Below are 27,560 nucleotides of genomic sequence, written 5' to 3' on the forward strand. Positions count from 1 at the left end.
ATTGGGATATGGTTCAACTGCCTAACACCAGAGAAACCCTGTCCTGTTTTTTTCATGCTGCTTTTCCATTCCTTCACTGTGTATTCTCTTGCTTTCACTCTCAATACATTCACTTTTCCTGCTGTATTATGAGTATTTCCAGTATTATGTTCAAGAGTCACAGGCCCCATTCACAACTGCTTTCCATTAGTTACTGATCAAATGAGTACAGATGACTTCCCTCTCATGCCTTTTTCCTTAGCACATGATAATAAAAAGTTCATTTCCATCACTGGTGTGCTCTTTCCTTGCTATCAGGATGCCAAATGGACTTCCTACAATGTTGTCTTACGTGCCTTCAAAATTATTTCTTTTCCCCTTTCTGTAAGCTAGTAAGATTTCAGGATGTGTCTTTTTGCTACCTAAAAATATCTGAGGGCTACAAGAAAATAAAGTTTCAGTGGTTAAATTCCTGCAAATGGCAAATATAATGCATAAATATTAATTATCTTTTTTGCTGTTTTACCTACCTATGTATTTCTCTGGATTTGTAGGTGATCATCACATAATTATCACTCTGCTCTTAATCACTCAGATTTCTTGCATCACCCAGCCCTTTCCGTCCAGCCTGTGATGGCCTGTGTGGTGCTGGGACACTCCTTTTGAGAGTGAGACCTGCAACTGCTGGGTTTCACCTTGCAAATGCAGGTTACTTGCACCACTCACTGGCTGACTTACAAACGATACATTAAATGAAATTCCCAAAGGTCAGAATCTGCAGACTTGAGGTTAGAAATGGTGCTACTGTATGATTGGAAAGGGTTTGGTTGGGGTTTTTGTTTTGTTTTTGTTTGTTGGTTGGTTTTTGGGGGTTTTTTTTGTTTTGTTTTGTTTTTTTTCAGGATTTTTTCCCCCTTTTGAGAAAACTGAATCATTTAGACTACAGGGAGGTCATACATGCCGAAGTTGGTGCCGCAAAACTTCCCATGGCTAAGGGTGAATGGGGCTTTGAAGAACCTGATCTAGTGCAAGAGATCCCTGCCCAAAGCAGTGGTGTTGGATGAGATGATCTTTAAATGGTTCCTTCTGACCCAAACTATTCAGTGATGCTCTTCTTCTCTACTGTCTGAGCAGTCTCTCCCTATTGACATTTAATAAGGCTTCTGTCTGACCTGTCTGAATTTGTACCTGTGTTGTTATGTGCTTGGAGTTCCCAGATCTCCAACAGTGGTAAGGAGCTTCCCAGCATCTTATGGACTAGGCAGAAGTAGTAATGTGCCTATACAATGAGAATCCATCCTTTTGTCAGCAAAAAGCAGACTAAATTAAGGAAGCAGAGGCCACCTAATTCAAGTCATTCCCAACTTCCCAGTGATGGATTTTTCTACAACTCACATTTAAAAAAATGTATTGCACATGTGCAAAAATCCGATTCATTTTTGCATGTTTTTGTGTTAACTAGATTTTTTTCTGATTAGAATATTTCAAGACACTTAGGTTAATGGTGGAAGATGTCAATCAAAACTTGAGCAGCAGGGACTGCTGATCCTGGGGGATCCTGCCCAGGAAAGGCTGTCCTGAGCCGTCTCCTCACAGCAGGACTTTGCCAGGCACAAGGCCCTGCTCACAGCCACGCACCATGGTGCCAATGCCAGGGTCCTGCACAGGCCATGCAGGAGGAAATTCTGTGTCAGCAGCCTTTTTTTATCCATGTGCAACAAAACCCCAAGGCCAAGCCTATCCCTAATGGCTGCCACGCACAAACAATGTCCTGATTGTGCCTGGCCGCTGGGACTCTCCTAGAAACACAGTCACTGCGTCCCTATTAATTAAAAACAAAGCCTGCTTCCAATGCTCAGTTTCTGAACCCATTCTGGCAGCCACACTGAAGCAATCTCTGGGGGGACACAGGTTACTTCAAGCTAAGACAAAACATGGGCTCGGCTTTCCCCAACGAGCCCCAGCGTCTGAAGGTTTGGTGCCACACCATCACCTGCCTGCACAAACCTCCTTGGTGCCACTGGTCTGCCCTTGCTGGCATAGACTGTGCCAGTCTTTTGCAAGCCTGTTTGTTTGCTGTGGGACAGCTTCAGCTTTATTATCTGTGTGATGACAGACTCCGGGGCCACTGCTATTGTTTTATTTGAATTGCAGAGATCTTAAAGAGCCCCAGTCCTGGGCCTTAATCCCACAGCGTCTGGGATGTTCAAATACAGAAAGACCCAGGTGGGTCTTGTTCCTCCTAAACCTCCTGCTGAGCTCCCTGGGCGTTCAGCAAAGTAAGTCAGTGCTCCAAACACACAGATGTACAACACACATCAGACGTGAGAGATGCAAACAGGAACATTAAGCCGCCAAGTGGCTGTTAAGAACTTCACAAGGGCAATTAAAATATTATCCTCCTTTCATGTAAGCAAAGCAAACAAAACTGGCCATTAGTTTCAGTTACAGAGTCCTGCATTTTCCTATTGGTCACCTGATGCTTGCATCCATTGATCTGACAACCCATGTGGGGGTACATACATGACTGCACTGGCCTCTGCCTCCACCACAGAGATCAACATCCAAGCTGTGTGATGGGAGATGTGCAGGCTCATCCTCTGTCAGCCTTTGTCCATGGAGGAGCTGATGTCATTTCCCCACCTGTTGTTGTTACACAAATGCAGCAAGCAAAGTGGTGCCCTATGCAGTCACTCCCCCTCATCAATGAACCAGACAACTTTATTGTAAGAAAAGTCACTGAGTGCTTGCTGCCACCCACTGTAAACCTCCCTCAATACTTAAATGTTGTGCTGATGATTAATAAAAATAACTACGTATGGGTGAGTCACAGGGACGGCTTCATTCATTCATTCAGTTGTGACTGCAACCAAAATAAAAGGTGTTTCCCAACATTCCCAAGCGCTATCCAAATCCCTCCTGCAGGAAGGAGCTGACTGACACGGAGGGAATGAACATCAGTATTCACTGAGTTCACTTCAATCCGGTCAGTGTTTGCCAAGCTGAATAGTGCAAGCTGAATACTGCAAAACCAGTTAAAACCCTAACTGTGATTCTAAAGGCACCAAGTCCTTGTGCACCAAGATTGGGATGAGTTTGGATTTTAAATGGAATAAAATAAAGAGATGAGAAAGGGGTTACCAAAATGTTTAGCCTTTGCTTTATTGAGTTACAACTGAGCAACAAGTTAGAAAAGTCAGATTTATTCAAACTCCCTAGCAACCTATTTGTGCAGCGTACTGAAAGGTGGGCAAGTTTTCCAAACCCAGCTCATCAGAGGAACGCACCGGACGGCTCCTGCACCCAGGCTCCTGCTCTCTCTCCATTTCCTCCTCACATGTGCACGGACAGACACTCCCACACAAATCCATATTAGCAGTATTTGAAAAAAAAAAAAAAGAAAAGTGCAATCAGGAACCTAGGATTGATCTAAAAATTTAGTGGCAAGGGTTAATAAGAAATTTCTGTTGTGCGCTACAACATCTAAAGCTGGAGGGCAGACTGCTGGTTATGGTGTCCATCACTGTACCAGCCAAAGAAACACAAGTTTGAGTTATGAAGCATCTTAATTTCCTCACTCCAACCCCTCTGGAGGTTGTACTGCAAGTTTAAACAAAAAGTGCTAAAAAAATCCAGCAAATCAGAACAAAAAAAGGCATTCTAGCCAAATCTTTAGAGACCCACAGCTGGGGCTGGCTGGTGAAAAGTGAAGTACAGGAGCTGGAGAAGACTTGCCTTGTAGGAGCACATAAAAGCAGAGATTTAAATACTTCAACCAGTAGCAGGTGGCCATAAAACAAAACAAAAAATTCAAAACAACAAGGGGAAAAAAAACAAAACCCACCACTCCAGAACATGTTTAACTGGGCTGAAATGTAAACTGGGGTGGGGATCTGGGCTCAGATGCTGATCTGCACCAAGACAACGCCAAAAGATTGCAACTCTGTCTTAAAACACTTCAGAAAAAAAAAAAATTCTCCTCTCCCCACCCCACAAAAGACACTTCCCTCCCCCAAACAAACCCCAAAATTCTGCATTATATGCAAGAATAACTTGCATCTATTAAAAAAATTAACAAAATTTTCATGTTGTACAAATCTGTTCCAGTAGAGGAAGAGGCTGGGCAGGAAAGTGGGGGGGGAGAAACTGAAGAGAAATCTATGTACAAGGACCCTTTTCTCTTTCTTTCTTTTCTTTTGAAATGCAGTAGTAGGACTTTGGCACTATCAACGATTCCATGATGACACTCTACAAGAGTATTTCTCGCTGTGCCTCCACAAGTGGCGCTTGAGACTTGGAGTTGCAACACGCTATCTCACCCCAGGCAGGAAAATAGAGTTTTCTTCTATTTTCAGACAGCATTTCCCCTCCAATGTCAGGACAGTGCAGCTGAGGAGTACCCCTGCAAAAATTATAAAAGTAGCATATTATTTTTGAAGGCACTATGAACAACTAACTAACTAGCTGTTAACTAACATGGCATTCCAGTTTACATCCCTGCACACACAGTAACACTGTATTTTCTATTAACTGTACTCTGAAGCCTATCCTTATCACAGCCTGATGTGGTAGGGTGCTGTAGTTTTGCTGCATGTTAACACCCAGCTAATAATCCCCTAGGGATTTCTAACACGGATATACAGCCTTGACTCAGCAGATTCTCACACTGACTCAAAGATGATGTGCACACGTTTGGGGCAGCTACTTTGTGACCACAGGACATATAGTGCGAAAACCGAGAAGACCTCAGGTCTTTCTCCCCCAGTAAATTCCCTCATAATACTTCTTGGTTTGCACTACTTTAGAAAACGATACAAACCGCAAGACAATGGAAAAAACTGGATGTGCCTGTGCTCTGCAGAGCAGCTCCCTGGCTCTGCTGTGACTCCTGCACCTACATAAAGGCTGCACACCATGGACCAGAGATTAAAAAATAACCCCCCGACACCCAATCTTCAGATAGCCACCAATCTACATGTATCCCCAGTTCCCAGCACAGAGCAAGGGCTCTATGACAAGGGTTATGTTCAGCATGTTCTTCCCCTCTCAGGTGTAAACGTGCAAGAAGTGCAAACATCCACGCATGCTGGAGCTGCATGAGATGGCTTTCCTGCACCATCCTCCTCACCCACCCTGCAGCAGTGCTTCCCGAAGCACTAAGCCATTATTTCACACCTTGTATAGATGTTGCTATTTGGTCTGTTATTTCCCACAGAAATAGTGAGCTCTGTTTGGCCTCTGCAATGCAGAGAACAACACAGTCACACCCAGGAAAAGGACTGCCTCGCACCAACAGCAAGGGGAAAAGTCCTCCCCATCCTTGAGACCTTTCCTCAAACAGGCCCCCACTCCTCTTGACTCACTGGAAAATTTTAATTGCAGCGCTGGGGTTTGCATCTCCCCCAGAAGTCCTTCATTACATTAGAACTCAGGTCTTCAGCGTGCCTCACTGGTTTCAGGGGAAAAAGGCACATCCTCCCTACTTCATTCTCATTCCTTCAAATGCTTTAGGGTGACCCAAATTCTGCAAAAACCAGTAGTCAAACCCACGCTGATTTACTTCAGGATGGTGCCTTGGAGCACAGCAGCAGTAACAGGCACTGTAGCTAGCCTTTTAGATGAAACCCTAAACCACAAGAAGAGTGAGAACTTGAGCAGAAAGCAAGAGAAACCCCAGTGCTGTTCCCTTTTACCAGTTTTGGACACCAAGGAACGGGAACATATTGTGCCACCAGCAAACATGTGATCCCAGCTCCTGTAGCAGTGCAGAAGGGGTTGGAAATGCCAAAAGAAACCAGACTACCTCTGATGCCTAGCATCTGCATACAGCATCTGCGAGGGGCAACTGTCTTCAGACTTTTTTTTTTTCTGGGATATCTCCATAGAGCCTACCCAGAGCCAGGGCACACATCTTCCAGGGCATCCACCTACCTCACTCCCACTGTGAGCCATAAACTTTAGTGTCTACATCTTGCAAGGTTCACGATTAAAAATGGAGGTCATGAAATAACTCTAAAAAAGACAGTTTACTGCAGAAAGGTGGTGGTGGTGGGGAAAAAGTATGATTCTGAGAAAAAACAAAAGCTCTGATCTTGGGAAAACCCCACAGGGAGACGACATCACGAAGAAAGCCAGCAGTAGCTGTCAGGCACACTCTGGTCCTGCTCTCCTGTTTGAGCTGTAGTTTGCTGTACTTAATTTAGGACCAGTTTCTGTTTGTCAGTTTTGCACAAATGGGGACAACAGACCTAATTTTGATCCATGCTGTAGGAAGACAGGAATATTTATACTCATGGAAAGGGATCTAAAATACTCTCTTGACAGAGCAGTTGGGCCATATTACAAGGGGGACACAAGGTTGCATGATGCAACATCTGGAACATTTTCAGTGATGGCTTCAGTGCACCTGACAGCAGCCACTCAACATCCTGAAGGCCTTGTTGCTCTATGGAGACAGGTCTCTCAGCCTCACTGTTCAGAAAACCTGACCTGCTCCACAGAAAAAATCCAATATTGCCCATAGCTTCAGATATGGATTTAGTAACAGAGATGGTACTTCAGAACCCAGCATGCATCTTGCTCTCAAGGAGGTCAGGCACTTGTGAAACTTCCTCTAGTTGTAGCACCAGCAGAAGCAGAATCTGCTGAACAGGGATCAGTTTTGAAATACTCAATTTTTTAAGGTTTAAGGTCTGTCTAGGCTCTCCAATAGTTCCAGAAACTCAGAGCTACACACCAGAGCAGAGAGTGACCAAGACAGTCTGGAAGAGATGAGGTTTTACAGAAGCTGCACACAAATTTAGTCAACAGGAGTATGGAGATCAATCACCAACAAATGATCATTTTAGACTATGTACATCAAGTTGACAAAATAGCAACAGCATGAATATCAAAGGAGCATGTTTCTGCCTGATGTAGGGCTCAGCAGTGAAAGGTTCACCCAGGAAGAGTGGCTGTGTGAGAATCAAAAGAAGTCCCTTGTCAGCTCTTCAGTCCACCTCTTACATATGGTACCTGAGGAAAAATCAGGCTTTTATACGAAAACAGGCAGAAACAAGCTCTCAATCTTGCACAGTCTTTCGTTTTTAGTCATACCTGAATGTCACTTAACACATTGTTAGCTGAACACCAAAGCTTTAGCTGAACATTTCTGGACAAAGAGAGCTTATCCTTAAGGAAAAAGGAGACAGTAGCTGAGATTTTTCCACGGGTCCCACCAGTGTGGGACCAAAGCTTCCAAATTTTGTGTCACAATAATTGTGATAATGCCTCCACATGGGTGCCAGAGAGCAGGCACTTGCATTTCTGCGCTGAAACTTACAGGCAGAATAAAGCAAAATTAAAAAGACTCTGGGCTTTCGTCAAGTCCCCAGGCCAGCATGTTGAGAGACAAGCAAAGAGCAGGACAAAATGCCCTCTGATCTTACTGCATGCTGTTTGCAGCAAAAGTCCTGCTCCAGTGCACCTTTTCTCAGTAGGTGTATTTTACTTGCAACCACCGAAAAGCTCCTCACCAAAAGGACCACTCAGCAAAAGTTTAACTGAGATCAAAGTTCTTATTAAAATTCCTCTCTGATAACACTTCAGCACCCCCAAAGCCCTGGAGCTTTATGGTCAGCATCTGCACCAGGGCACAGAGGCAGGAGATTCACTCCAACATACCTGCACTGACAAAAGTGCAGGCACCAAACCTACGCTGCTGGAAGAGGACTGTTGCAGAGCCTTGTTCTGTAGTACAACAGGTGTGTAAGAAAGAGTGGTTTCAAGCAACTCCCCCAGCTCCCGCCTTCCTCCCCATTCCCCCTCCTAACCCCTGGTCTGCTCCTTCTCCTCACAACCAATATTCATAGTTGGAAGGAGGAAATGATCTGGAATAACAATCCTGAAAACAAATAATCCCACAATGCATTTATTCATCACACATTTGATTTTAAAAGGCAGATCAGATCCTGGCTCTCCCTTCTTATGTGGCTGTACAACAGTGGCACCCCAGCGTGCCTCCAGCCGAGGTTCCCACATCCTTCTTCCTTTAATCTGTGCTTTTGCCACCTGTTACTCATATCCCTAATTACCAACTTCTGCAAGGATAATGCAGAACAGTGCCTTGCACTGCAGTCTGAAGCTTTAACATATTTTGTTATATAGATGATGTCATAACATTTCTCAAGATTAGCTGACACAATTCATAGTTAAAAATAATACCACTGCAGGGTTTTCCTTTTTAACTCAGAGAAGATGTCCCAGGAGACTTCTGGACAAGTATTGCACATGGAGAAAACGGAGTGCTAGTCAGCAGGGCTTGCTACCAAAACCTGCATGTCTGCAACCAGCAGTTCAATCCAAATACTGCCAACTGTAACAGTAAAGTCTTTAGTGCAAGCGTAGAGGCACTTTATCAGTCCTGCCTGGCTTTTGTATTTTGTATTTCTTTTTCTTTAAAAAGAAATGCTAAAGTATATTTTAATTTTAGACACCAGAAAACTACTAACTCCTTCTAAAACAGGTGTTCCCTCACTATGGTTGTTAATGCAGGATGCTGAGCTTTCTGTAGGGTAACTTCTAGCTTAAAGAAATTCCAGTTGGGGAGAGACAGATTCGGTTGAGCACAAAATGTTACAGGCTCCAGTGAACTCAATTCAACACGCAAGTCAAGAAATGCTGACGTGCTTGCTCCAGATTTATACCTGTGCAACTCCGATCAGAAACAGGCTTCAGACCTCCAAATAACACATCCTTTCACATTGTGAAAGATGGTACAAACCCCCCTTAAAGCAAGGCCCTGCAGCTTGCTTTTAAATTCAAGATCCTGTGAAGAAGAGCTGCTAAAACACCCACACAGCTTAGTCTGGGGCACTTCCTAAGCCTCTAGTGTGAGCAAGCAGAACAAAGCGAGGCTGGAGACAGTTCTCACCTGCAAGAGAGCACATTTGCATGAGCCACTTCAGTCCCCACAACATTTTTCTTTTTTTGCTTGCTTTTGCATAAAGAAGCATCTCTGTCCTGGGCCCTTCCCCCACTGACCTTTTATTCCAAGCAGGGCAGGATGCTGCAAAGGAAGGACCTGAGGTGCAAAAACAGCCACAGCCTCTATTCACAGGAGATCAATGATCTCTTAGCAAGGGGGATATTAGCAACTAGTATTACTTACTATTTCTTTGTGTGGCTCAGCTGGTATGTTTTATATCAAGTGCTGCAGAGGTTTCATAGGTTGTTTAAAGGTAGAAAGTTTAAGGTTTAATCACATACTGAAAAAAACCCTAGAAAAATCTCCCTTATCCAGGACTTAACCCACAAGGAGACAAGAAACAAGGGAAATGGCACTAACTCCTCCGCTACCACACAGTTGGCTTTACTTTACAAGCAGATTGGGTCCCCCTTTTGTTCAGGCATCCAGCAGGCACAAGGATCCAGCAGGGATGGGTTCCAGGAATTTATACTGAAGAGGGGCTACAGGATGCTGGAAGCAGACCCAGACAGAGGCAGGCTCAGAGAAACAGGGCACCATCAGCATTACCTGTCTATATGTGGGAATTGTCTCCAGATATACTTTCAGAGTCATAGTCTGCCAGCTCTGTCTGGCCCTCGGGTGCCGTTTGGCTCCAGCTGTCCGTACAGTCCGACGCAGCGTCGTCCTCACCCACCGTCACCTCCACCCAGTTCACCTCCGCCGGCTCCTCGTTCTCCTCGCTGCCGTGGTCGTCGTGGCTGTTGCAATCCACCCTGTCCATACCCTCTCCTTGATTCCCCAACAAAGAGTCTTTCAGTGGTTCACAGTCTCTTTTTGCTCTCACCACTGGTTTACCTCCATTCTCTTCATTCAGTTTTTTATGATCCTGGTAATGCTGCCGAGACACCTCGTTACCGTTCTTTGGACTCTCAGCGTGTTTGGAGCCCTTTTTCTGGCTTTGCTTGTTATGACTATCAACAGCATACTGCTGCTGGTACTGGTCAATCCATTTAAGTGACCCTGTTCTTAGTGAAGACCGGTTTTCCTTGAACCAGCGGACTATTTCAGTTCTTGTGAGCCCAGTCTGAGATGCTAACTGGTCATACTCCTGGGGTGATGGCCACTGGGTCCTTGCAAATGTACTTTTCAGTAGATGAATCTGCTCTTGTGTTTTCTTAAATGTGGTTGAGGACACAGATAAAGCACCAGGAAGCTGAGAGCCACTCAGAAGTTCTGCCTGGCTTATTGCACCATTGGGAGTTCCTTTTGCTTTAATTTTTCTGTATGATCCCATTGAGTCCAAGACAGCTTGCTCCATGCTGTCCCTTATCTTTCTCCGCTCAGAGAACCATGAATCTATCTCCCTCCTACTCAGCTGAGTCTCCACTCGAAGTCTGTCCAATTCTCCTTGGGTAGGAAAAGAGCATCTTAGGAAACTCTCCTCAAGGGCCCTACGCTGCTCTTGGGTTATCTCTTTGAATCTCTGGGGAGTGAAATCTGTGTATGGGTGAAATGACCAGCCACGTCGACCAGCTGAAGGTGCTATTTGATCTTTCCCTAAAGCATCGCCAGGAATTTGCACAATGCCCCTCTGACTTCTGTACCTGTGGTCACTGAACCACTTCTTGATCTCACTCCTGGAAAGACCTGTTGCCTCTATAAGCCGGTAGACTTCTGCATCGTCAGGAAACTGGCTTGCCATGAAACTGGCCTTTAGCTCTGCTATCTGCTCCTTCGTCTTCTTCCGCTCACTGGCTGGTGTCAGCGGCACAGCTGTCAGCTTGGCAGGAATCTCAGGCACCTGAACTACGTGAGGACGCTTGGCCTCTGGGGCACTTGATAAGGTCTGTATTGTCCTCTTTTGCCCCTGGTTTGGGGCAACAGCGAGTGTAATTGGTGAACAGGAAACAGTTGAACCATTTGACACAGGAGTCAAAACCAGACCAGTCTGGCCCAGTATCTGACAAGGCAAAGCTGTCTGGATGATGGGCTGCGGCATTTTTGCAGTTGCCAAAGGAGCTGGTAGGACGGTGATGGTTTGGGGAACTGCCTGGATAGTACCATTGAACATTTTCTTTCTTGCCTCCTCCACTTCTTCAGGAGACCAACTTATACCATGCTTCAAACGTTGCGTAGCAAACCAGATTCGGATTTGTTCTTCCGGATGTTTCGATGCTGCTGTCAACCATGACAACTCTGCTTGTGTTGGGTACGGAAACTTATTAAAGGAGTTGATCATGGTTGCATTAGTGTCCAGTGCAGAGTTGTATTTGGTACTGTTCAGAGGGACTGGGACCTTGGGGACAAGGTTGATATTTGGTGGTAGCTGTACAGAGGGCATAACATGGGCTAACACATCTTGGAGAAGGTCTCCATTTATACAAGCAATAGCTTCAGTGGCTTCAGTTATGATACGGGGGAGAGCACCATCCACGTGGTTTTCCGTAACTCCCTCTTCCGGCTTTTTGGATCCCTTCTTGGTTTCCCCTTTAGGCTTTCCCAGTTTCATCATTGGCACTTTATTTGTGCTAATTCCCCCATGAAGTGAATCATCACACTCTGCATTTTCTAGCCCCCCACCCGTGACAGCAACATCATTAGTGGTGGTCTCAATGGACTGCTCTAAAACAGTCTGATTATTGCGTTTAATTAACTTCAGTTTAAAGTTAGTCTCTCCCGGGTGGTATTTTGTGTTGTGGTCAGATAAAGAATCATATTTTTTGGTTGTGAAGTTGCATTCAGCACAGACATACAGGGGGTTGAGAATGACATTTGGATGCTGAGTGTCAACATGCTCTGTAAATTCATTTAAGTTTTGTGTTGAGTAGGGGCAGTACTTACACTCATAACCACCCTGGGGTTTCTTAGACTGATTTTCAGCTGGGGGCTTTGCTTCAACCACTTCACAGTCTTTGACTGAGTTTTCTGAAGGCCAGTTTTTTTTGGAATCCTGCTGTGGTGTGCCAGTCCCCTTCTCTTTAGAAGTTTCTACACCCTCAGCGCCTTCCTGCTCCACGACTTCAGAAGTTCGCACCATACAGGGAGTTGTCGACTTTCTTTTGCTGGCCATGGCAGCCACTGGCAGCACACTGTTGCCCCAAATGGTGTCTTGTTTTGACAGGATGAGCGACCAACTCAGTAAATCTTGCAAACAGCTCCAAAACACCTTGATTATTTTACTCTGTTTTGCTTAATGAATTTCTGCCCTGGTTGTGACCATCAGCTCCGCGAGTGGACCTGTCAGCTGCATGACACCTGTGAAACAAAGCACACCTTATCAGGCACTGATTTAACAGAGATTTATCAGAAAGCCACAGCTTGTATGTGCATTTGTAAGGGTATTTTGGATAATGCCAAACTCTTCCTCCTCCCCATCATCATATTAAGAGTCAAAAATCTCCCCATGAAGAATAAAAGCAGTGGGTAAATTGCAATGAAGTGCACCACAGGAAGAAAATTACTTTGAAACAAATAAGATAAACAGACAGGGGATTTTAATTTCCACTAGACTCAATGTGTTTAGCTGGAAAAGAAAGAAGATACTGCTATAAATACTGCATCTTTTTATAGAAGCCGCAGTTTCTATTAATTATTATTTTGAAGCCTGCAGATTTGAAATTGAGTGTGATTTATATTAAACTTAATTACTTCCCACTGTCACTTACCTTGTAAATATGTCTACTAAGTGACTGTGGTTACTAATGATGGGTGATTTCTAAATAAAGCTGCCTTGGTTGTAAAAGTAAAGGCATAAAGAAGAGTTAATGTAAATCAACACTTCCTAAGGTCTGTGCCTTAAAGAAAAGTGGGCTCAAAGAAACTGCAGCTGATCTGTGGAGGCCTATTAAGTCTTTTCTGGAAGAAAAGTTTCCTTACAACACCACTTTTCACTCAACATTGACAGAGGTAGCTACCAAAGGTATCAGAAGCCCTTAGATACCTTTTAAACATGGTCCCTTCCAGTGATAGTCTCACCAAGTCCCAATTTGTGCATTTTATTCTCTACAGAATTTAAAAAAAGAAAAAACACAAAACTAAACCCCAAAACATTTTAAAGCACAATTCATATGTTGAAGTAGTTTTGTTAAGTTCCCAAATGCAAGAATTCTTTAAAATATGTTTTAAAAGGATCTGATGCCAACATGAGTCAAACAAAAGCATGAAGAAAAACTACACCAGCTGTTTCAGGATCTACCTGCACTCATCAGGAGTGGGTGGAGCAAAAGAGAGGAATTTAGCTGTCAAAAGTTTCACTAATCAAAAGAAGATAAAGAAAGGTCACTTCCCTATTTGACAGGATGCTTTTTCTAATTTATCACTGAATCAAATTTGCTATTCTTCCTGATCAGATGGTCTCTGGTTTCATAATAATTCCCAATCTTAATGGAAAACTCAAGAAGTTTTGGAATGGGGTGGGAGAGGCACTGAGGTTTACAAATTGGAGGAGGCTGGAAAGTGGAGATTTGCCGAGTGGGTAAGGCCTGCACTGATTTCTGTAGAAGTGTACTAAATGGAGAATCTGAAATAGAGATCCAATGCAAGATGTCCCTGCCCATTATAGGGGAGATGGACTGGATGATCTCTAAAGATCCTTTCTAATACAAACCATTCTGTGAGTCTATCATCTCATATCTAACCAAATGCAGGTTTTCTCCTTGTGAAGCCTGTAAATGATAAGCTGCAATCAGAATCCAAGATATAAAGATCTAATGAAATAAAATTCCACTGCAGTTACATCTGGACACATCAGCAGTTTATAACCATCCAAATACTGTCCCTGAGCCTTCTCCTCTTGCTTAAGCCCTGGCATGAGAGTCAGAAATAGCCACTGTAAAAGCAGCAGCTAACTTCTTGGTTCTGTCTGCAGCTGAGGAATACTCTGCAGGTCTCTAGAGCACATTTCTTCTGCTCTGCCTATCACAGATCATACCACTTCTGTATATATGGAAACTCAAAATTATATACTGCCAGAGGAAGCACCTCCAGCTGGGAATAAGAGCAGGGATGGCAGCTTCCAGCTCCATGTACTCAAACTCCAGTGTGAAGCAATTCTCCATACACAAAACACTTCTCCATGCAGCACCTTCACAGATAAGGTTCTGGTGAAACACAAGCCGTGAAACACCAAACACACCACAGACAAGATGCCACGCAGACACTGTTTGTTACAGTGCAGATGCCTCAGCATATCTGTACAGTGCTTTGTGTTCACAGCCACTGCCACCCCTGCACTGCCCAGCCCTGACAGAGACCAGTGATACTCCTGCACACTTGCTCTGATGTGGTGAAGCATGAGACCATTTGGTTGACTTTCAGGGGTGCATTTAAGCTCCTAGTGTGCTTCTCTGGGAAATGGAGCATCTTTGCTGAGCTCCATGAAACAGAGATGGGGCTGCCCACGGGCTTATGGCTCTGCCTCGGTCAGGATTAGAGTGCCATTTCCTTCCAAACTGGGATCACCAGTGTTGTCATCACCATTCCCCAAAGCGTCAGCACCTCTGAGCCAAAATTTCCTCTTCTGTTTCCCTTTTTTCCTTCTGCCTTTTAATAATAAACAAGCAGATGAACAGTGGAAGAAATGATGCCTGGTTTTCTGTAGATTTGTGTTGACTGACCTTTAAACTGGATTACACAGAATATTCTCTATCATTTCCATCTATTCCTTCAAAATTCCCTTCTGTTTCCCCTCACAATTATCTTCCCTCAGATATTTTGGCAGTGATCTGCATCTTGCTCTGTCCCACTTAAGAAAGGATCAGAAGCTAGAGACAAACACACAACTGTCCAAACACCCATCTTCCTGGTCACCCATGTTTAACCACACTTGCAGAAAATGAATTATCTTTGAAGCTTCTTCCCTTACAGTAAATTTGGCTGAAACAGGTCAAAAGATAAGAGAAGGGGGCAGAATGGGCTCTGAAAGCCCAGCTGCTGCTGGAAACAGAGTGAAGGTGATCAGGTCACCCCACTCTTCCCTGGAGATCCCACTACATTTGTGACACCGACTTTCTCAGATGAGGGAAGGGAGGTGTAAGGCAGTGCCCTGGGCCACGGCAATGAAGATGCGGATGGAGCCATGGCTCCCAGGATGCTCCCCTGTGGCTTGCTCTCTCTCCCAGGCCACAGCTGTACCTAATGGTCTGCTCCTTTTCTAATGTATGACCTCGTGCAAAATTCATGTGGCAACATCAGCAAAAGGAAGAAAATTCGAAAGACATCAAAGACAGAGCAAGGCTTATTTATATTTCACTGAATATCCCCCCTCCTCCACAAGAAGAAAGGCTAAGAACAAAAAGATAAAACAATGGGATAGAAGAGTGGAGAAGGAGACCTTGATAAATTAGAAGACTAGGCAATCACAAACTATATGAAGTTCAACAAAAGGTGGTGCTGGATTCTGTACCTGAGATGAGGCAACCCTGGATGTATGTACAAACTGAGGAAAGAATCGCTAGTTGGTCGAGGAAGGAGATTGTCTCATTTTGCTCTGCACTGGGGTGGCCTCACCTTGAATAGTGTGGCAGTTTTAGGCACCACAATGTAAGAAAGATATTAAGCCATTAGAGAGTGTCCAAAGGAGTGCAATGAAGATGGTGAAAGACCTTGAGGGGAAGCCGTATGAGGAGTGGCTGAGGGCACTTGGTCTGTTTAGCCTGGAGAAGAGGAGACTGAGGGGAGACCTCATTGCAGTTACAACTTCCTCCTGAGGGGAAGAGGAGGGGCAGCCACTGATCTCTTCTCTGTGGTGACCAGTGACAGAACTCAAGGGAATGGCCTGAAGCTGTGTCAGGGAAGGTTTAGGTTAGATACTAGAAAAAGGTTTTTCACCCAGTGGGTGGCTAAGCACTGGAACAGGTTCCCCAGGGAAGTGATCACAGCACCAAGTGGGACAGAGTTCAAGAAGCATTTGCAAGATACTCTTTGGGAACATGGTGTGACTATTGGGGATGGTCCTGTGCAGGGCCAGGAGTTGGACTTGATAATCCTTATGGATCCCTTCCAACTCAGCATATTCTGGGATAGTCTACGATCTAGGTTACAACTTTGAATCAGTCAAAGGTTTCTGAAAAGTCAGACAATGTTCTGAATTCCTCAGTCTCTAGATGCTCAGCAAGCTCTCTGCTGCACTCAGTTGCTGAGCCGATCTCCCAACTCTTCTCAGGACAGGAGGACTGGCCCCAAACAAGGATGTTCTCATACAGAGGAAGGGCCAAGGTAGGTCCCTCCAAAACATATATAAGTGGGTGGAAACATAAAAAAGTCTGTTTGCTACAGTTTTTCTAGAAAATTGTACAGATTGTTGTTTCTCTTACATCTTCTATTCCACATAGTGGTTTTCTGCATGTCTAATTGCTGGTTTCTAACCCTATATTTTGAATAGTTTTTTCTGCCACACAAGAATCACTATCCACCATAGAAATCAAGCTCAAGTCAAATGCTGCTTTCTGGAGGTCAGTAAAAAAAACAAATGACTTTTAGTCCAAGATGTGCAGTTTGGGGTGCTCATAACCATATAGAGACTGTCTCTGTCCCTTCAACCCACACCCTGAAAGACGGGGAGGAAAAGAGGCCCAACAACTGCATAAGCAAGATGAGTTTATTGGGACCTCCAAGCTATGGCCCTTCCAGGACCTCAGTAGGGATGTCATTTGGCATAAAACAATACACGATTTCAAAGGAGGATGGGTCCCCCTCCCCATGACAGATCCCTGGGAGCTGCATCATATACATTTGCACGTCCTGCCACATCCCATCTGAGGACATTAGAGAAAGCATAAGAAGCATCTCACAGCTTTCAAATGTGAGCTGCTTGCCAGAACATCAAAGCCCCAGTAGACAGTTTTAAATACATGGTGTTGCTCCTGACAAAGCTGCTAAATGATGCTACTTCAGCCCCTCCAATTCAGGAGTGAGGCAGCTCTCTCAGGCTGTCAGTCCACTGGAATTCAGCAGGCAGGCAAACCTGACCCCACAAACCTTTGGATTTTACTTGCAGATGGCAAAGACTACCAATATTTGCAGGGAGGTGACCCTACAGTAATGGCTTAGCAACCAGCACATCCTGATGGGAACCCAAGCTACACTTCATCACCTGAGTTGTGTCCACAGCGCATATATCCTGTCAAGGAGCAAAATCCATATCTGATGTTCAATGAATAAGGCTGCACCATGGTTAGGTCAACCTCTATCCCTAGAGCTGACTCTGTTCAGTCTATTATTATTGTTTTGTTATGGACAAGGCCCTGGACAAACGACCTCTTTATAGGGCTGCTGCCAGCGTGGAGCGCCACAGGCGTGGCGTGCAGGGGTGCTGTCAGCAGCTGGCTCTGTGAGCAGCCATTACCCCCTGGGCATGGGGGGGAAGTCAGCCCTCACCCGCCACATCTTTTGCTCATCTCCCCATACTGCAGGGGGTTGGAAAAAATAAAAACAACTAATTTTTTTGAATTTTCTTTTTAAATGAGCAAATTCACAAAACAGAAAAAGGCAACCAGGTGAAAAACAAAAGTGCTTGGCTCCAAGCAGAATGTGTCATTGTGAATGAGGTCTAAACCAAACCTCAGAGAACCCATGGCAGGAACAAAAACTTTCCATTTGTTTTGCTTTAGCAAAGTCATCCAGGATGGGAACACACAAGGCAGAGGCAACATGTTCTTTTAAAACTATCTCCCCAAAAGTGTGTCTCAGCAGTTATGAGTGAGGTCCTAATCTGGCTTTAATTTCTGAAATTTGTTTAATTAATGAAATAATCCAGCCACAGTCCTGTGATCTATCAAACTCCTGTTAAAATGGCTCAGAGACTGAAGCGGGACCTCGATGGCAACTCTGTGCATGACTGAGGAAATGCCAAATTTCCTCTCTGGTCACCTGGCCCCCAGATTTGGGAAAATGGGGAAAAGAATCACACGGGGAAAAGAGACCATGTGTTTTGGGCCTGGATGGCACTGGAAAACTTTTGCCTGTGCAGCTATGCCACCTTCAAGCAGCAAACTGTATGGTTCATGCTAATGGATACAAAAAAATAAAAAAGCTTTCTCTTGCTGAATACTGAAATCTTTTCACTCTCTCTCATCTTTACCTTGTGCACATAGCTAGTTTTATATCCTACTTCCCCCACAACAAAAGGCAAATATTTGTGTAGAAACTGAACTCCTTTTCTGCAGTGGTGTTCCCACAGGTTCCTCCAAAGTGATGGTAGAGCAGGAATTTTCCATGGCAGCTGGGACACAGCTTGGCAGCACAAAGCATCAGTCAAAACCCTGAAACCTGTGGTTGGGGAAGTGGTAGGACAGTGAGGACACAGGGTGAAATGTTGCCTGTTTTCCCTAATACCCCAAAACATGACTGAGTCTGAAAAAGGCTGTCTAAAAGACCACCAAATTTGAAAACATGTCAAATTAAAAAGCCAAACTTGAAGAGATGTCAAATTAAAAACCTTAACTTTCGCAGAAAGGAAAAAGCGCACCAGAAACGTCACGACTTTGTGCTGCATCTTGCTTACAGCTTAGGGCTGGAATAAAGTAATACAGAGGCTGAAACAGGTTGAACCCCCTAGCCGGTGCAAATGGATCTTTGCTTCTCACAGATATACCTTGCTTTTAAAGACAAGCAAACCAACCAGAAAAAAACCCTCAAAACTACTTAACAGACACTTGTGTAATTTGCCAATAAAATCTTTCTTATTTTTCATCTCACTGTGTTGGTTTGCTCTGCCTGTGCTGGCAGAGAGTTCCCAGTACCTGGTCTTATTTGAAAAAATGAACAATGGGAAAACCACTACCACAAGGATACCTGCAAACAGGCATAGAAATGTAGGGGTGTTCACTCGCAAGGGTTGGCTGATGTTTAAAGAGGGGGGAAGTATTTTATTGCTTTACTGCTTAGGAGCTCAGTCTCCACAAACAGCATCCTCTCTGCTATGCAGGACAAGCAAGTGCAAATTCCACCCATGTAATTTAACACACACACCCTGTCTGAACATGACATTCAATATCACAAAGATACAAACTCCTCCTTACAGCTTTCCCACACCCCTTCCCAAGCCCAGGGACAAGCAGAAATGACAGAGGAAGTGCACAGCACAGAGCTCAAGCAAGGACTTGCTGGGCACAAATCTTTCAGTCTATGGGTTCTTCACTATCCCCACTTTATCACTCACTAAGTGGATCTCAGCAAACCTCAACACGGATGCCACACTCTGCCCTCACATGCCAGCCAGGTCCTGCTGCCCACTGCCTTGCAAACACCACAGATTGCTTTTAAAGCAGAGATACCACCTGTACTACCTTTTTCTTGAGCTGAAGAATTTTCCACCCCTTCCAGGGCACATGACCAACCACACCACGACGGATCTCACTCGTCTGTTCATTTCTGGTTAGCTCTGATGGTATCCTCTCCCTCCCACAACCTTCCAAGCTTGTGTGTCCCTGTGAGCATCTCTGCTTTTAACATTTGACTTCAACCTGCGTAGCTGACCAGAAGTCACGCTCGTAGAGTTCAGAGCAGAGTAGAGTAGAGTAGAAACTAATTGACATTACTTGACAGCATCATAACACCCCATGACCATCTGCTCTTCACCCACAAAGGCTGCAGCAATGCAAACACATGCAGCACAGAGCTGAGCTATTATCCTGCTCCATATCAGAGACACTGAACTCACATTCACTAAGGTTGCATTAATATTTTTTTCCTACAAATACAAGGATGAGAGGTGAAATACACATTTCACGGTGCAAAAAAAGGAACTTGCCTAGGGTGATGTTCTTCCTTCCTTACAACTGTTTTCAGCATGCAGCTGCTACAGTAATATCAAAAAGCACATCAGCTAGCACAGCAAAAAACACGCTGTTGCTCTCCACTGTGATAAAACACTTAAAACATCGCTTAATTATATGCAGCAGAATAAGCAGAAGCTAACCAGGGCAAATAATTGCTGCATGATGGATTAGGACTGTAACAATTTACAAAAGAAAACCATAGAAAGACAGGTTTTGTGAACTAGGGCAGAGCTTTTAAAACAGCATTTAAGTCAGAGCAGCCTAGAGCTTCAACACTTCTGCAGTTCTTTGCAAGCTGAGTAAACCACAGTTAATGGAGAGGTATACAGATCATTACAGCAATAATTTTTGCAGGCATGTGGAAAAAATAAAATTGAAAGTGCTATACATTTTCAATTTGCATATGTTGGTGTAGACATTTCTAATTATAAAAATAATTCCCACATAGCTATTTGTAGCAGGGTGCTGTGGCCATGAATTTTTGTCTACAGAGAAGCAGCAACTGATAATTTTTCTTTCTTTTAAGGATGAGAGACTCACACCTTTCAAAGGCCATCAGTAAACCAAACTGCTTCCAGGACTCCTGACTCCCCCAGCAACATGTCCTGTGAAACTGCGCGCCAACACAGGAATGGGGAAGAAGAAAATCCAGCACACATCCCACCTCTGCCATGCACCTCTACAGCACAGTCACGGAGAGACTCTGTAAGAACACTTAAAAAATCCGAGGTTTCGGTGGAGGTGGGCTGAGGGTTGGATGAAACAGGTTTCAAAAGACACCAACAGTTGTAGAAAACCCCGAAGAAGCGCATGCCTTAATTAATCACGTGAAAGCTGCCTTTTAATGTTAACAAATTAGCTGTGATGCAACCACTGTGTAGAGAGAGAGAAATTTCCTCTGAAAAACACAGGTATTTGTGGAAAAAAAACCCTCTTAGGTTTGACCAAAATAGGTTGTGTGGCAGGACCATGCAATACGCTTATTTCAAAGTACTCTACTCACAGGCTATTCTTTTGAACTAAAATGTTTTTATTCCTGCTGCTGCAAAGCCAAAGACATGGGGAAAATGGTGGGATGAACGTGAGAGGTCAACCCCTTCCCAGAGAAGGCGAAGTTGAACATTGTGTGCTGTGAATTTTCTATTATAAATACCAATCTGCAATCACTGGCTTGTACTTTTTTTTCCTTTTTTAAATGTAGGCTTAAGTTCAGGCTAAAAACTGGATTAGGTCTGGCTTTATAGCTTTTTTTGCTCTCTGGGAAAGTGATAGAATAATCCACTTTGATGAAAAACAGCACTTTACAAACTGTTTCAGGTCCTGAAAGAATATTCATATTGTAGCAAGTCACTTACTCCACATATAACAGCAGCCTTAATCTCAGGGTAGGCAGAAGATGGTCCTTCTCCAGGAGGGTACACACTGGAGCACATGGGGCAAACAATGGGCAGGACGGAGAGAACTGGAGTGCCAAGGTGGGGACAAAATCCAGGTTTCCTTGCTTCCCAGCCACTGCTTTCTCCTCCAAAAAAGGGTTGAAAACACACAGCTTGCACACAAAACGGGCCACGTGAGCAAACATGATCAGCAAGTGCTGCAGCTCCCACTGGGCTGTGATAGTGGTGCAGTCTTGGAAAAGCTTTTTTAATTTGTAGTGTGTGTGTCTGTCAGAGGCACCTGCATCTATGTCTTGATGAACACGTGGCTTAGCTGGTGCCCTCCTCTGGAGTCACAGATGCTCAGGGACACAAAAGGACCCAAAATCCCAGTAGCACCTCTGACTGTACACACTCAAAACTCAGAAGGTGACAGTGGGTGCACTCCCGGGGTCTTGCTGTCTGCTTTGGGAAGGAGAAATACAGACTGACCTCTTCCAACCAAGAAGATGCATGAACCACCCATGCAAGGTACAGTCAGATACATCAGCAAATGTTCTCAACACCTGCACGGGGAGTGAACCTCTCTCCAACACCCTCCCTTGGTGGCTTCCAGGGGCAATGAACTCCACTATAATAGTCACGTACCCTATCAAAATTATCTCCTTTAATCAGTAGTGTTTACTCCTAGGGTGGGTACTTGTATGTTCATAAGAGAGAAATAAAGACCAACAGAGTTCTTAAGAGAGAAACAGAAATGCTATAAAAACATCCATTCTAATTAGTTTAATTACTTGTCTCTGCAACTCACTGAATTCTCATAATTAGACTGGATTAAAGTCACTGGATTTAAGTAATTTTTCATAGAGTTTTTATCCAGCATCACATAGTGGGAGGACAAGAGACTCACAGATACAACCCAAAAGTTATCTATAGACACTATCTTCAGCTATGTGGGTAAAACCTGGATGTATCCTTCTTTGATTTTATGCAGGAAAAAACCACTTTATTCTAATAAAACATTCAGCTTTATTTCTCTTCAGATATGCTTTTAAAGAGTGATTTTTTTTTTATGGGAAAGGGGGTTGTGTTGAAACAAGTATTCTTTGCTTACAACAATTTTTAGTAATCATTTCCCATTTCTTTAGATCAAACATCTTAACAGCGACGTCTGGTCCCCTTTCTCCTTTGTGTCATCCATCATTCCATAATACTGCCACCTAGACAGGGTACACTTTGATATTACTGTATATATTTTATATACACACACACATTCTCTCTCATCAGATTTTTTGTTATCATGGAGACGCTATCAGTTAAATGCCTCCAAAACAGAAAGAAGATGGGCTATGACAGAATCAAAACACTTTCACTTCTCAACAAGTAGCCCCTACGTCTTGGCTCTGACGGGCACACATCAGAGCAGGAAACAGGGGAAAAAAAGTGCCCAAAGGACCCAACAGGAGGGGAATGAGTGAAGGCTGAGGCCATGAGACTACTCGGTGACCAATTCTAAGAAGTGTTCGGATTTGAGGGAAAAAGAAAGAAGAAATCTACGTGACCAGGATGTCGGAACAAGACAAGCAATACACACAGACTTATGCGATGCTTGGCCAACTCTATTTGTCCAATATGGGAAGCAGCCTTTGCATCAGCCTCATTCAACAAAACTGCAGCACTGAAGAAGGCCACAGAAGTCCCAAAAGAGAGGAAGGAGCTCAATAATTAATAAAAAAACATTAGTAACCTCTGTTTGTCTACAGTTGCACACCTCCCCCCTTTGACTCATTCATGATGCGTTAGAAAAACCGCATATGGTTTGTGATTTATGAAGCTGATGAGTCACTGTACCTCTTTCCTTCCCCCCCCAAGGGCTTCTCTGTGTATCTTCACGTTCCCCAAGGAGAAATACAGATGAAAAGATAAAATACTACAAGCAGATTAACATAACATCTCCCTCTCACAGCATGGTTTTACCTGTGCCTCCCAAACTCTGCTGTTCTCTCCTGCCCCCGTTTCCCTATATCCACTCATCTACACATCAGTGAACTCAACAGCTATCCCTTCAAGTCATCTAGACTGACACTGCTTATACAGTGTGAACCTTTGCACCACTGGGAAAAGCTTCAGTATCCAGTGATTTTGTCTTTTAAAACATCAGGTTTGGCTTATAACCGTAACGAAAATATTCACTTCCTGAATGGAAACTCTTGAGCTATAATGCCAGACAATATCAAAGGAAGCCCAAAAGCTGGGTTTGGGGTACAAAGCAGTGTCTTGCAGCCCACCATACTGAATACTTGCACAGCAATGAAACAGAAACATTCACCTCGACATTTCCAGAAGCAAGAATTTTAACACACCTCTTTCAAAACAAAGCCACCCCCAAAAACTGCCACATGAATTTTCAGAGGACCTGAACACCCAGTGTCCTCCAAACTGAGTCAGAGAATACCAAACAAATCTGATGTCCAAGGCGCTTCAGGGCAGCTCTAGTTTTAAGCACAGGAAGAGTCAGCCGTTGGCTCAACTCACACGGTTCAGTACCCTGATGAACCGAGGAGGCAAACCTCAGGCATCCCCCGTCAAAATGCCACGTTCTGTTTGCCATGTGCAAACAGACCCCATACAAGTACTGCTGCTGGCTCTGGGGAGCACACTGCACACACCCATGCTGCCTGTGCCCATAGCCAGGTCAGGTCTCCCACTCACTAGACAAATTCAGATGAATGACCTTACACTGCTGGCAGATGATGAACATGTGCTTCCCAACAACATGGATCTCTGTTTAGGAAACTCCTGTGATACCGATGAACTCCTAAATTGCCAGGAAAAGCCATCTCCTTCCTCAAATCTGACACAATTTCTCCACAATTATAGCCAGACCCTACTCCCAACCAAGACAGAGACAAAAAGCAACATGCAGGAAAGGTGGCTGCTGCCAGTTGAGCGGAATGAGGTGCTTAGAAGAGTACTTGCATATGCAGTGCTATGTATCAGTCTCAGCTTCCTGGTGATGAGCAATTTGGTTCTACTGAGGGTCATTGCAAATATCTTGGTGTAAACAACTTTCATTCTCATCTTGTTGCATTTTATATTTTGTTGTGCTCTACTTGCTTAAAAGAAAGACTGTTTCAAAAGCAGCCTCTTATCAGACCATGGAAAATTTAAGTTCCACATTTGGAGGCTTTTCTTCTCTAAAAGCAATGACATGACTTCCACCCACCATGTAAAACAGGTATCTTTTTTGGGTCCTTTCCTCTCACGTAGGAGTCTGGCTTACATAGTTAATGACCTGTGGTAGTCAGAGGATCCCACTGGCCCAGTACTTGGAGGCTTTACAGCTGTTAAGACACCTATCCTCACAGCAGGCTTGTGAATTAAGGCACTGCTATTATTCCCATTGCTCAGACGGGCAATTAAAGCATGAAGACACCGTGGCTGAGGCTTTGTTAAATGGTCCAGTCAATTTACAGCTTGCTGCCACCAAAAGGGACTGCGTAGCAACAGTGCAAAACCATGCCTTACACCCAAGGTCTTCAGCAGGGCTGGAAACTGCAGCAAGGTTTTTTGTGCTACAGGCTGCTCCCACCTCCAGTAAATTCAAGTTATCCTTCTGGCTCACAAGTGGAAAACATTTGACAGCCCCTGCAAAAGGAGCTGTTACTCTTAGATAGGTCTCAGCAAACAAGCACCAAAGTCACAAAACCACCACAACTCTCACCAGGAGGCTCATGGGAGGAAGCAAAAGTCTGACAATCAAAGGTCTGAACTATCTGCCTTCTCTCAGAAATCACCCATCGGGCCAGGTGCACGCACACAGGAAAGAAGCTCGCCTACTGATGGTGCCAAACCTCTCTCTATCCTTACACAAGCTAAAAGCTACCTTTCTCTGCAGCTGCTGCAAAGCATATCACTAGCAAAACCACACTATTCCTCCTGGTCTTCCTTTGCTTGAATCCTACAGCACAAGAACTCTTCCCCTTTCCATTTTTTTGTGTGAACAGCGGAAAAATCAAGTATTTTAGGGAGGATTCCCAGGTGATCATGATCTTCTCATGACAATACCATCTCATACAAAGTTTGTGGGCACCATCAATATACTTGTTCTCTTTTCTCTCTGGAGGCCCTGGAAACATTGACCCACACCTTTTTCAGTCAAGTGCATATTTTTCCTGCTTGTTGGCGATACAAGCTGAGAATTCCTAGCATACATCACATTATCCCTTGGTCAGTTCCTCAGTCAGCTCTGAGATCAAATTCTGGAAAAGTGACCCTCTAAAAGATGCCTAGCTACTTTGATTTCTGTCATCCTAATCACATGCTGTGCCTGTTAAAGTTCTTTTACTAAATCTGCTGTACTTCATCTCTTGTAATGCCCAATAAGATCACTTCTGCACATCACTTTCCCCTAACTGGCTTAAAATTTTATCTCCGCACTTTGTTTTCAAAGTGATTTAATTATCTCTTTTCTTTGTAAGCATCCAATGGTCACACCCATACAAAACACTTTGCTCTAGTATAATCCTATAAGCTATGTGACAGAGGACCTACCACATGTTCCACAGAAGAGGCTGAGAGACAACAAACAGCAAGACCAGAAAGATCCTTTGAAACGTTTACATGCTTTCCCTTCACTGAAGACACTGTCCTCAGCTTATCGAGCATTTAAGGCATACAAGACTAAAAGATACCAACTGTTGTCTGCCATCAGAAACCAGAAGCCAGCTGAAGCATCACTGATGTTCCAGATGTTTACACCCTATGAAGTGTGAAATTAAAACTTGCTTGGAGTTGAAGTTATTAATTAAGTAACACTGTCTTCTGTCATCCAACAAATATGCTCCCAATCAAATATTTATCTTCCTTAGGAAAATCAAAGATTATATATACAATTTCTAATTGGGGGGAGAAGAAGAGAGAAAACCCTGCCCGAGTTAGAAGCTTTTAAAAACTGTGCTTATTCATGGGGAAAAAGCCTGTCTTGCCCCACAGTATGATGAAGTTTCAGGTGGCTGCATACAGTTTAAGTGTCCCTACCAAACAAATCAGGGCATCCACCAGGCAGGCAAACAAACGCCATTTTCCCCCTGGATATCACGGGACCAAACAAGCTTCCTCTTCCTCCCTGCGTACCCGTTGCTGCTGCAATTTGTCACAGAGCAGAGCCACTGCCCTCTGTGCACAGTAATAGTTCTGCTGGGAAAATCTGGCATGGCCACAAAGGACCTTTGTTCGTGCCAAAAGTTGGGCACACAGTGCAATCCGTCCCCCTTGTCACACAGAGTTGGGTTTCCATAGCTGGGACAGAAACACTCCCCTGATGACTGCAATCCACAAACCCACACGCTGTCCCCCTCCCCCAAACATGAGATCCTTCTTCCCATATCAAGTACTGCAGGACAGTGGAGTTGCTGCTTTGGGGAGCATTAATTCCAGTGAACTCTAACCAGACTTGCAGCAAGGATGGGTCTGAGGGAGCGCCAAGGCTCTGCCCTCAAGCCTCTCTGCACAACTTTTGGTACCTGGATACTAGTAGTCCACCTGAATATAAGGCTCTCCTATTTTCAGGTATATTCCTGTCCTCAAGATTCCACAAACTTGGCAGACAGATCTGATCTAACAACATGCAATTCCTTTGTGTAACATTTCGCTGTTTGTGTTTAATCTGGCAGCCTGTGTGTGCATGTAGTATATAATTTTTTATTTTTTCAATGCAGCAGCTCTGAATCCATCCTGTCCCACCTTTCCTCAACTGGCCCTTGCAACGAGGGTCCTTAGGCCAGGACTGGAGCTGCCAGCACCCAGGAGCTCCGGGAAAGAATGCCAATATGGGGTGTAGGGAGTAGACAGTGAGCACACCCTGACACAATGCTGCTGGCAAAAAGTGGGATTTAGCAGGACTCGAAAATATCTGTATTTCCCTTTCACTCAGGAAATACAAAGAGATGATTATTGGCTCATTCACAAACTTCTTAATACCCCAGTTCAAAAGAAGCACTGATTCTTCTGGAAACATGCAGTGGAAGAAAGTGAGAAGTTACTTTGTAAGTAAATGAAGTTTCATAAGATCTGATCTGATATGTATTAAAAAATAATAAGAATCGACACACTTGCAAATACTATCATATTAGCAGAATCCATGCCTTTGCAGACTTTTGCCACAGCACGTGCCACAAAGGACACATTTCGTTTCTTCCACATCTAGTTTTAAACATCAAGGCATGCAGAACAAACCAGTTCCTAGTTCCATAACTGAGTTTGATCTGGACCATCCAGAGCCTGGATGCTTTGGCATCTGACTGGAATGCCCCTCACACTCCCAAACCACAAAAGGGACCATGTTTCACCCGGAGAGATTATTACTGTACTGAAGAATAAAATGACGGGGAAAACAACAACAAAAGAATTGGCAAAACCTCACATTCATTTATTTCTCACCAGTAGAAGGGTTTGCCATCGGAACACCTTAAAGCATGA

The 27,560-nt window shown here is 44.1% G+C and overlaps 1 protein-coding gene across 2 annotated transcripts in view; it reads right to left on the reverse strand.

The window, feature by feature from the left end:
- Positions 1–3,116: 3,116 nt before the first annotated feature.
- Positions 3,117–27,560, reverse strand: part of ZHX2 (zinc fingers and homeoboxes 2) — a 44,275-nt gene continuing 19,831 nt past the window's right edge. For both annotated transcript variants that reach the window (XM_008934565.3, XM_018077186.2), the window contains 2 exons: positions 9,494–12,181; positions 3,117–4,381 (listed from right to left, as the gene is read on the reverse strand). In XM_008934565.3, coding sequence (XP_008932813.2) covers positions 9,498–11,996 — 2,499 coding nt within the window. In that variant the 5' untranslated portion in view covers positions 11,997–12,181 and the 3' untranslated portion in view covers positions 3,117–4,381; positions 9,494–9,497. The remainder of the gene's footprint in view (positions 4,382–9,493; positions 12,182–27,560) is intronic.

The sequence above is a fragment of the Manacus vitellinus genome, unplaced genomic scaffold (genome assembly GCF_001715985.3).
Source record: "Manacus vitellinus isolate BGI_N305 unplaced genomic scaffold, ASM171598v3 scaffold_1_pilon, whole genome shotgun sequence".
Lineage (NCBI taxonomy): Eukaryota > Metazoa > Chordata > Aves > Passeriformes > Pipridae > Manacus > Manacus vitellinus.